We start from the raw sequence: 11,791 nt of genomic DNA, 5'->3' as shown, positions 1-11,791 counted from the left end.
ACTGCAGGATGAGGAAACGTGTAGTGGAAATGTGACTCTTATTGTTTTACCACCTGCAGTCACAGGATGCACATGAAAACTGCCTGGCATAAGAGCAGCGGGTTCCAGCTACGAAACCAAAAACTCAAGCCGAGTTAAGCAAGCACACACCCTTTAATTTGTCAAACTCATTCCCCTATCGCCCCTTTTGATTTGTGGCTTACATTTTTACAAAGCTTGAATGAGGAAGGCCAGCCTGTCATTTCACCCTAATTGATGACAAACTGTGGCTGGCACAGACTTTAAGACCAAGGATTTGTGAAATGACTTTAAACCCTGTTACTCTTTGAACTGTGTTTGACTTGGCATGCCGACATTCAGTTCCCCCCAAAAGTGATTTGACTTTTAATATGACAAAATACAGACTCTGTGTTTTTCTGAAATTGCATCTCTCTCCACATTTCCAAAGGAAACAACAACAAACAAATCCCTGCAGTCCATCCAAGAGATAGAGAGATCTGTTACAGAGGTCAATTTCATGTCAAGACTGTGAACAAATAAACCACTTGAATTACCTCATCATTTTTAAAAGAACTGTGTTGAGACTTGAAGCCATTAAAAACACGTCTGAAGCTCACCTTCACAAGAACCGGCCCTGGCGTGACACCGGGGGTAACAGGGGTGACTGTCTGAGGTGTCGACGCTTGTTTGTTGCTCTGTTGCTCATTGGTGGCGATGAGGTTGATGGAATCTGAAGCGGGCTGTGAGTTGGATGGTGGGGAGTGCTAAGGAAAGCAGAGACAGAGAGAAAACCACATGATCCATTCAGTAAGAACAGTGAAGCCGCGGCGCCTGTTAATCATCATTCCATGGAAGGGAAGAAAAGCTCCTCAACTGGGATATTTAACCAGAACCAGGTTGATGAAACAAGAATGAGTACAACATATTTCTGCGAACGATCGATACATTACTTTACTTAGACACGGGATGCGCCAGTTCGTCTGCTGACACGGATAGCTTGTGTTTTTATAAATCGTCATAGTTTAGGATATTGCTGTACCTGCATGGGAGATTTTAAGTTAGAAGAAGAAGCTGTTGTCTCAGTCTCTGCCAACTCCCTTGGAGAGGCGGAGGTGGAGCTCGGAGAATGTTGGCTGGCAGGCTGTTGTGGTGAGAAGGCATCACTGCTGTCCTCATCGAAGTTGTAAATATCTGGCGACTTTGAGAAGTTTGCCTTATCGCCTGCGGGGCCAACAACAAACATAAGCACAGCGTATTATTTACAATGAAGGGTTGTGTTTACAAACAGCGACCGACAAACCCTGCAAAGTTGATTGTTGAGCCTCATTTCCCAGATCATCAAATACTGACGCTTTGGGTTTGGCGAGACACCAACCAAAATAAATGGCGTTTGATGACCTGGGAACATGACTCAACAACCAACTGTTTTTTTCTCTAGAATCACAGACACTTGAACACACACCCACAGCACAGAAAGACAGGGAGAGAAAAAGAAAAAGCGTTTCACAGAATACCTTGCCTAGGTTTTAAAATGGCAAACTGTCATGCGCAGTACCAGCAGGGGGTGTTAATGACAGGAGAGTCAGACAGTCCATAAAGGGAGAGGATGGTTGTGGTGTTCGACTTTGGTTCAACCAATAGCAATGACATTTGTGTGGTCGGCCTCTCAAACGGACCGCAAACCAGTCGCTTTTACATCACATCCTACATTGCCCGCATTCAGCACCGGCAGTCAGATCATAACAACCATTATCTTTTCCTAAACCTAACCAAGAAGTTGGACAAGCAGGTTTTGTTTTTCCTTGCATAGCCAACCATTTATCTTCTGGCTGTCACTGTAATTGATGAACTGTGGATGGGGAACGTTACACAAAGTAGGCCAAAACTAAAACATTCGAATGGTACTTCTGTCAGTTAGGATGTTATAGTGTTGACGAGCATCTACCTTCGACGACCTCTTCGACAGCAGATTCAACAGGCAGGATGTTTTTCTCCACCAGCTCCATGGGTCCAGGCCGCTGTGCAATCTTCTCATTGAGATCATCAGCCAGTCTGGCCCTCTTCAGCTTCATCTGTGTGGCCTGCAGGGAGGGTTCAGCCTGCGTCTCTGATAAACACACAGAGGATCATTATTAGATGTGAATCCGGCCAGCATCAGTCAGCCTCTGAACTGCTTCGTCAGGGTGAGTCACCGCAGGCTCAGCCAGACCTCACAAACTTCTATCAACCTTAAAGACAGACTGTATATCTGGCAAACAGGCAATAAGTGCGACTACATGAATAAGCAGCTTATTCATCTCTGTTATCTAGAGGTCATTACCCAGCGAGAACACACAGGAGGCTGATTACCTTGTAGTATGTGCATCCGGACCAGCTCAGAGCGCTCAGGTCTGCTGCAGAGTTTGTGCTTTAAGAAGTTCCCAGTCTGTTAAAATAAAAGTTTAAAATAAGTGTAAGTTTTTCGCCATGTCTTTGGAGCATAATATATATGAAGAAAGCACGCTGCGGCGCAATGACATTAGCCCACGTCTTACCCTGGCTCTCTCCAGGCTGCGAATCTGCTCGTGAAAGGCAGCAGGTGTTTTCAGAGCTGTGAAAAGGTGAATCAACAAAATCCTTAATCCTTTTCTCAGTTAATAAACACACACAGGCAAAATGTTCCTTATGTTTTAAAAATGCAGGACTATTAATTTCAGGTGTTTTTTCCCTCTTACTTCTTGCTTTTTGCTTGGTTCTACTGGTTTTGACACCTTTAATTAGCAAACCACTCATTGATGAGAGGGATCTCCAGGACAGCAGAAAGGATGGCGTAACAACAAAACTGGGAGAATGTGAACTACAAAATATATATCTACTGTAAACACTTTTTGTAATGGTCTTACTTGAGAAAGAGCTTAGAATTATGAAAGCCGCTTCCTAAAACCTACACTGCTAAATGAATACACCTATTGTCACGTATTTAATCACAACGTTCTTTTGACAATTACATACAGCTTAAAATCATGAACATCCAACAACACAACTAAAAAAGTTTGACTGTTCACGCTTCACGAACTGAGGAACAAAACAAATTGGCCTGAAGGACAAATCAATTTTTCATATCATTATTTTCATGTCCTTTTTGTTCTTCTGCAAGAGTGTGACATTGTTAAGCAGCAGCTCATGGGAGTCAAACAGGAAGTGCCGGCTTTACTGGTCTGATGAGGGCTGGCTCACTTACTAGTCACCTCAGCTATGACAAGCACTGTTTGGATTAAACGAACCAGCCGCTGAGGGGGGCCCTCTGAGGAGTGTGTCAGAGGAGCAAAGCAAAACATTCCTGCTCGTCACCTAAACCTCAGTGCATACCTACCATAATCCTATAAGTGTGGGAGCTGCAGAGCGCTTTTGTGGAGGGGTTTGTGTGCAGGCCACGCTTGGCCAGGGGACCGACTGACCTCCACTGAAGGCTCAGTCGCTGACTCATGTGTCTGTGTGGAGCCAGAGAGGGTCTGAAGAAAGCCATGACTGCAGGAGGCTTCTCAGGAGAGAACAGGACAAAGAGGAAGAGCTCTGTCCTTTTTTCTCTGTCTTCCTTTCCAGCTGTCAGCGTGGTTCTGTCACAGATTCAGCTCATCTTTTATTAGGTGTAGCACAGGGACTGAAACTGCTCCACTTTTGTCGCATCAAAGGATGGATGGTATAAAGTAGGAGCTTGTTTTGGCATACTTGCTTGATGTCTGATGTATTACATCTTTGAGACATTTTTATCACCGGCTATGTTTACATAAATGCAATTCTACAACTATTGAGCTGGCGCAGTAGCTAGCTTAGTCGCCTGAGTTATCTGGCCTCTTGTCCATTAGTAGATGCACGCTTCCCTCTGTGGTGCGGTCGATACTGTCTTGTAGACAGAAAATAGTTCCTAATTGAAATGCTCAGAACAACGTCTGTGGGTTATCTATAGTCGTGGGTCATGATTCCTGGAAAAACGCATTGTTGTTGAGTTTTACAAATGTATTTTTGGCCCTTTTAGCTTTATCTTAGAAAAAAGGCAGATATCTTTACATGTGAATAGACTTGCAAGAAGTAAGTGAATAATCACAAATGACGACATAATATTTACACTGGGATTGCCTTTGTCACAATGCTCTCCAAAAGCCATGTAGAAGTTTGTTTATAGAAAACACAGTTGTTGAGTGTCATGACATGTTGGCAAAAGTAAAATTTTTATCTCTAATATTATCCTTGTGAGAGCAACAAATAATGTAAGCAATATTTGGAGTGATAAGAACTCTGGATTTGGGATTTAGTTACAAAAACTGTTGCTCTCGTTAGCGTGTGATGTGAATACTCACGGGGCATGATGCCTTGCTCCACAAGCTGCTCCCGAGTTCTCCTCTGCTGCAGACAGAGTTGGAGGACTGTGAGAGTGCAGAGACACAGAGGTAGGAGTTGAACTTTTGACATTCAGAGCCAAGTCCACTGAGTCAACTAACAACCATCTCTGGCTTTAACTGTGAAACCTGCCAGACTTCAAACAAAACAAAGTACTTATTATTTCTCAATCAATACGCTGCCCAAAAGGCCCGACAGTCAACCCTGTTCGCCGCCACAGATATCCTATCCACTTCCTGTATGGTTTCAACTACGTTTATGCAGAGTACCACAACTTTTACAATGGTCATACTTAACAACAGTAAAATGTTATTGGCTTAGATCCCTCCCAATGAGAGTCGATATCTGAGTGGGATGCAAATACACGGAGGAGTCAAACAGAGCAACTACAGTCCAGAATACAAACAGATAAAAGAGGGATTAATGTTCGGGCTGTGGTCATGATAATGAGCAAAACTGGACATAGTTATGACACCAGCAAAAGATAAGAGAGCCTTGCCGTTATAATAAACTGTTTTAAAAAATGAGATGTTGCTTTGGGTGGATAAGCAGCAATCCGTTACGTCATTGTGGCACTTCAAAGACCACGACTATCTTCCGGCAGAGTTTGTTGAGTCTCGCATGCAGGCCCCAAATACAGTACTTGGATAGTCCTCGGTGTTATCTTGCCATCAATGTAAACTAGTAAGATCCGTATTTAAACATTTATAAACAAATGAGCGTGGACATTTTATTTCAGCAGAAGAACTCCACTCCATGCACAAAAGAACAGTTGGAAGACGAGGGTCATAGGTGATGGCGACGGATGAGACACCGGTGTGAAGAACATGAGGCCCTCGTTGTCACCACTGAAGAGGACTGAAGCCGACTTAGCTGGAGCTACTCAGTGGCTCAGGGGAAACAGCAACTCCCACTCACACAAACACACACACACACACACACACACAAGAAACACAGACCTGATCAACTCTCCTGGGAAAGGCGCTGCGTCTGAACAGGCCTCTGTGACTCACTCTAGCAAAAATAAACTGGGCAGCTGTGAGAACAAGGCCTGGGAACCATGAAATTTGGGGGTAGTTGAGGGGTGGGATCTCCAGTTGTATGCAGAGCAGAGGGGACGTTCACGGACTTCCACTGGTGGGCAAGAGAACACAGAGTGACAAGTGCTGAGGCAAAGGGTGGGAGGCCGAGTCTACTCTCAGAGTAGCCCATCAACTCTGGAGCAGAGAACACAGTGTGCCTGCCCCGCCTGCTGTGTTTCCTATTACAAACCCAGGCCAGGGGGGTTAAAGCCAGCCTGAGACAGATCATACCAGGAGATTGTAAAAAAAAAATTGCCATTGCTTTGTCTCAATATTCATATCCACTGTGACTTGGATGCCACAGGCAAGAAAGTTTATGAGTGCATACAACTGCATATCAATAACACCAAAGGCTGCCTCCCAGCTCCACGAGAGAATGCAGAGTTTAATTTGAGAATCAAATATGGGGGTACACCTCATGCCCGGGGTCCTTCTCACTTTGTGTCATCTTGTGTCCAACTTGAACCCTGGCTAACCTCTCCGTGATGCAAACTGGCTCCACTCTGCAGCTCACCAGCAGAGCGTAAACAGAGGTTGTTGAAGAAACACAGAGAGAAGGCTCTGCTCAAATCCCTGCCTACTGATGTAATCTCTGATCTCAGAACCATGTTGTTCTCAGCAAATCATCCCTGGAGGTCTCCCATCAGACCTTTTATTTTATTTGACTTTTTTTTATCAACAGTATAAATAAAAAAATGTGGCGTGGCTACTTCTTGTACCGACAAAGTTTAGAAACAGACTGACACCGGGTTATATTGACTTTACTGTTATAAATACCACAGACTCTAAACAGAATCCCATTTTAGTGAGGGAGAGATAGACTAAACTATGGCTATTCAGATTATAATGGTTTATCAAAAAAAAAAAGCAGCAGCTGCTTATTCAAATGCATTTCCTTATTACTCACTCATCTGGGGCCAACAGCTACCTGAATTCAATGTAATTGATAATTTGTCTTCTAAGGAATTTGATAAAAAAAAGGAACCAATCAACTTGTGATTATCCGAAAGGTCTCTAAACATATCAATTGACTAGAAATGCAGGCAGGCAAATAGCAACTATCAATTTATCACATTCTCAAATGTAACCACTGCTCATTTTATCATAAATCAACAAAGCAGACATTCATCAGCACCGACTAAAAATTTACTGAAGATAAAATTGAGCCAAAATGCTGCTATGGGAAGTGAATAACTCTCTGAATTTAAGATCATTCAAGATAACATCACAGTGGTGTCTAATTTTTTTTTTGTACAGAGCATGAGAATCTAAGATGAAGCCAGATCATAAATGCTGAAAACACATGTTAGACTCCCTCCTCACAAGTGGGCGTGTCTTTAAACTCTGTGTTGATAAACTGGTCTGAGTTAGTTACAAAGTTATATTTAGGGTCAGGTCATGACTAATAATCTATTGGCAAACAGTTTATATTTATGCAAATCTTACATGACGGCCCTTATACATATCAAGTATTTTAAAACTTTAGCCATCTAACTGTTGTTACGCATCCTCTTAAAAAGCAATGTTTGCATTAACATTTTTGTAGGATGCAACAATTCTGTATCTCAACATGTACCGTCACACAGATACCTCGTGAACTTTGGTCGTAGGCAAATAATTTCTTCATATGTGACTTCACAGAGGTTACAGTAACTTACTCAAGCGCAGAACATGACCACAGTCACATTTTTACAAGTGAAAGACAACTTTGTGTTGAAGTAAAAAGAGTCTATATAACTCTTAAAAGAAACAAAGAATTTGCTGCTGATGCCTACAAACAACAAATGTTAAAAGTCTATAAATAAAGATCAGAATCTTGATCAGCTGTTTATCAAACTTCCTTTGAATGAAACGCATTGTGTGTGCTTACATTACATGTGTGAATTCATGCTTGAATCGAGTGACAGAGAACCACAATAGTGTTTTAACGGAATGCCAATAAAAACATGCGGTGTAAATGGTGAGTATTTACTTGTACATTTCTCCCACGCGGACTCTGACAGCTTTTGTCCAGCAAGTTTGATTTATTATCCATTAGAAGACAATAGTCTCTCTCCTGTAGAAATGATGCTTGGCATGAATCACTCTGATGAGCTTTACTGTTGCCCTGTCATTTCCTGTTAGTACTGCGTCTACGTCACTACAACCCCCCTTCACTTGCAGCCAGAATCAGCAAAGCTTGAAACAGTAAAGAACTTGAATTTACTTTACGCAGAAACCGAAATAAAACAATGAAATGCCTGTTTGTCAGACAGGAAAGCGTAAAAAAAAAAGCACCTGATTTGAATTTACCCCTGCAGATTGAAGGGGTCTCCACATCAAGGCAGGCCATAGTGGATAGTAGTGGTGTGCTTGGCGGCCAGGTCTGGAGTCCCATGGAGTGATGAGGCCAGTGGAGAACGGGGTAGTCAGGAAGAGAAGAGACCCAGCTCTGAGCGAACGACAGCTGGCTCTCTGAGCTGCAAACAGTCCCTCCTCTCTGGCTGCGTGCTGGCCTCAGCGGAGAAAGTGTGTGTGCGCGCTCAGTCAATGTCAGGAGGAGGGAACACAGAGCTGCTCATATTAACCCTCGCTAGGTCAGTTTGCTGTACTCACAGAGGACTCATCATATTACAGCACAAGAACCCTGTGGAACTTTTTGGCACTATTTTGTGAATAATCAGGACGGAAACACATAACTTACTGGTTACGTTGATCCAAACAATCTGTTGGGAGTTTTTTCAAAGGATACATCTTCATGAAACACAGCATGGCCGCCCTTTTTTTTTCTCCAGAAATATTTGTCGCACTAAATAACTGAGGCAAAGATAAACACACTCAGTCCTCAGGGACATTGAAGCTTGTCTTTAAACATTTTTTAATGATTAGTTTTAATAATGGATTTTTAGCAGCCAGGGTCCAGGAACTCCAACAAGTTTGTTACTGCTTATCCAAAAACTGCGATAAGAAAAGGTGAAAACAACATAAGAACTAAAATTAAAGAAAGGAGCAGTGGCTCGTACAAAAACATGCCAAGCCGTGGCTTACTATGGCCGTTAGTTGCCGTCCATTACAGCAAGCGCACTAACAGGAAGTGAGATAAAAAGGAATTGCACTAATTGCAGTGTGTTCCGTGTGTTTCGGTTGATCCAGGAAGGCTGCTTAGAAAATAAGTCAAAGCTAAATAGCAGGCGTCTGATCCCACAGAGGATGTCAAGGTGAAGCTGCAGAGACACAGGAAGCTCTAAGTCCTCCAGTTGTTCTCGAGATGTGACTGAGCAGGACGGTACACGCTGGGGAGGACTGGACCTCTGTGTTCTGGCTTAATAAAGTTCACTTGCGGGATCAAGAAATATGCAAGTCAAACAGCATGGGACAAGGGAAACATGGAGTTGATAAAGTAAAAGGGACAGTCAGGCACAATATGTTATGACAGCTTACTGCTGGGATTGAATTATTGTGAGCATACCCATAAAAATATGGGAGAGTAGCAGGAGTATTTGGAATGTGTACACAGAGTTCTTTTCACATTTGTGTTGGCCACAGAAACAAAAAAAGAGATTTTATGAATACCTTATATACACCTGTTTTATCACACAAAACCACTCTCCTGCATAAAAGTCCGCTGTGGGCTCCAAAATTCCCAACTCACTCCAGAACAATGCTGTTTCTCATCCTCAGTAACAATTTGAAAGTCAAATTTCTCGTTTTTAAAAACACAAGGTATCTTACATTAATTCAAGATGTTTTCCATTCGCGCAAAAACACCATATCAGATCATACCTTTAATTGACGATTTACAGGAAATTAACTGTAGATCTAGCTTGCTGATTATTGCAGTAAAAAAAAAAAAAAAGAAAAGTTTAAATCCATTTGCTTTCTACTGGCCAGCTGTTTTGAATTCACTGACGACTTAACAATTACTCATTTTGAGTAGAGTTACAACTTACAAGTTTACAGTTGCAGGTACAGTGTTTCATTAATGACGCAGGTTTTTGTTGAAGAAAGAGAAAGTTTCATAACTTCACAACAAGTCACATTTCTGACTGAAATCTCCCAACAAGTATGAAAACAAACATATTTTATAAATAAGGATGAATGAATAGAAATGGAAAGCAAAAGTCACAATTGCCAGATGGACTAAATATTGAATTTCTTTTCTTCCGTGCACCTTGTTTGGGTGCATCTCAAAATCTTTTTGGAGAGCATTAAATAGTAGTTTAGCATTTGAAATCATGCAAGAATCACGATCTGCTATCATAAAATTCCTTGGTTGGTCCACTTCGCTTTCACACCCCAAATTAACCAAACAACTGAGCCCCCCCTTTCCCAGCGGTCTTGGTTGTTTACTCCTCACCAGAGTTTGATTGCAGGACTTTGGTTTGGTTTGAGTCTGCATTAAAATAAGCTGCACATGACACACAACATTTTAACACCAGAGAACAAACCAAATGAAACTGACAAACACACCAGAGCTCCTTAAAAACAATGTAATTGATAATATATATTAATATAGCCACTGATGGTGTACAATAATGTATTACTGAGGCAAGGAGACAAGTTAGGCAATGAGATTTAACTGAAGGACAGAGACGTTTCCCAAGCACTGCACCACAGATTCTCAAGTTATTGAAGTTACTGTAGAAGATTATACCGCTATAATTAGATTATTAGTTCCTTGGTATATAAATGATGATTTTCCAACACTTTTTGTCTCACTTTCAGTCAAATGTATTTATTTTCTTACACATAAAATGTGTAAAAAAGCAGACTCCTGGAAGTATTTTTTATTTTGTACAACTCGTGTACAAAACAATATTGTAATTTCCAGGGTGTAATATAAATCCCAAAAAGAGAGCTGTGACGTTACAGTATGTAGACAACTAAAACAGCTTCACTTCAGTGATGGTTAGATGGACACGGCCTAGTGTTTTTGGATATGGATGGTACCAAGTCAAAATCATTTACTTATAAAAATCCACAGTACTGATTCAGAGCCCAAATATTTCAATGATGTAATAACACAAGATAGCTTTCCTTGTAATACTTTCCCAATCAATGTTCCCAAGGAAAAACTATAACTACTTAATCTGTGATTATGTGTTGGCTTCCAAAGGCAATCCTGATCCAATTCCAAACTTCATTCCACAAACAAATCACAGAAAATAGTTTATTTTCTCAGAGTGGCCTTGCTCTTAGATGGTCAACATACAGCATGCACTACCAAAAACTGATGTTTTGGCTCCAGTTGAGGTCTGTTATTTCTTCGCTCATTGAGGCAGCACGGGCAGTAGAGACAGTTCTCGTTAAGCAGGAGGAACAAGATCCCACAGAACATTTTGCAGAAATCACAATTATTTATTCAACATCTTTAAAATATATTATTTGTCTATGTATATGTGTAAGATGAGGATGAATCGCCCATATAAGTCATCAAGTTTTTACGACATTATAAATTATAAAAGGGTGGAGAGATTTTTTTTTTTTTTTTACTGTTGGCAACGTCTTAATTTTGTCTAATCATTGTTCCGTAAATGTGTATTACACCCACCCTCCTACTGTATGTACTTTATAATATTACGTAGACTAGCTTTTTATATGTTTGTGTGAAAAACATAGGCGTAGTGACAGTGGGATGAATAATTTCTGTGACACAGAGCCAAACATTGCACAATGTCATTCTGGGCCTCCCACTCCAGATGAGTGTCTTTGCAGTTTGGAACAGCACATCCCCCATGGGTGGACAGCGACGCTCTCATCTGTCCTATTCTTACCACAATGTAACGATTTCTCAATCAGGATCCAGCAGAGTTACACAGATCTTAACGACGACTCCACGAACTGATGAGACGTTTGTGGTTTGGTAGAGCACATGACCTGGCATTTGGAGGAAAATCTATACATGAGTAAAAAAAGGAACTGTAATGTTGGTGTACAATGCAGTGTTGTTTGTACTTTAGGCCAATTTGTAACATGAGCCTTAAATGATGCGAACCTGATCTTAAATCCATACTCTGATCTACTCTATCAGGGCCTAGAAGTGGGTGTCCATTTCTTAAGGTGCATTAAGGCATCACGGCAGCAGTTTTATTCACTGATCAACATTCATATAAAAGTCACATCACATTATTGTTCCCGCTATAAAAATGTAAATGAAGAAGCGATTACTTATCAATACTGTTGCAGCACTCAAAGTCATGACAGGATGATTCTGAAGTCCAAACTACAGCTGTTACAGATATTCATATAACGTTTTGTACAAGTTTGTTCTGCTCCAAGTGGGCCACATATAAAACCTCAGGCACATTACTCTTCCTTCTACTTTAAATTTTATGTGGAAAAAAATACCACTG

The 11,791-nt window shown here is 41.3% G+C and overlaps 1 protein-coding gene across 4 annotated transcripts in view; it reads right to left on the bottom strand.

Moving 5' to 3' along the window:
• Nucleotides 1–11,791, bottom strand: part of mrtfbb (myocardin related transcription factor Bb) — a 69,933-nt gene that overhangs the window by 4,411 nt on the left and 53,731 nt on the right. For 2 of the 4 annotated variants that reach the window (XM_030407215.1, XM_030407217.1), the window contains 6 exons: nt 4,338–4,403; nt 2,535–2,590; nt 2,350–2,425; nt 1,946–2,107; nt 1,040–1,221; nt 618–764 (listed from right to left, as the gene is read on the bottom strand). In XM_030407215.1, the coding sequence (XP_030263075.1) occupies nt 618–764; nt 1,040–1,221; nt 1,946–2,107; nt 2,350–2,425; nt 2,535–2,590; nt 4,338–4,344 (630 nt within the window). In that variant the 5' untranslated portion in view covers nt 4,345–4,403. Of the gene's footprint in view, nt 1–617; nt 765–1,039; nt 1,222–1,945; nt 2,108–2,349; nt 2,426–2,534; nt 2,591–4,337; nt 4,404–7,736; nt 8,020–11,791 lie in introns of those variants that run through there. The other 2 variants (XM_030407213.1, XM_030407214.1) reach the window with 2 other exon arrangements.

This window comes from Sparus aurata, chromosome 23 (assembly GCF_900880675.1).
Source record: "Sparus aurata chromosome 23, fSpaAur1.1, whole genome shotgun sequence".
NCBI lineage: Eukaryota > Metazoa > Chordata > Actinopteri > Spariformes > Sparidae > Sparus > Sparus aurata.
The sequence above is the reverse complement of the archived record's forward strand: the minus strand, read 5'-3'. Positions and strand labels throughout refer to the sequence as shown.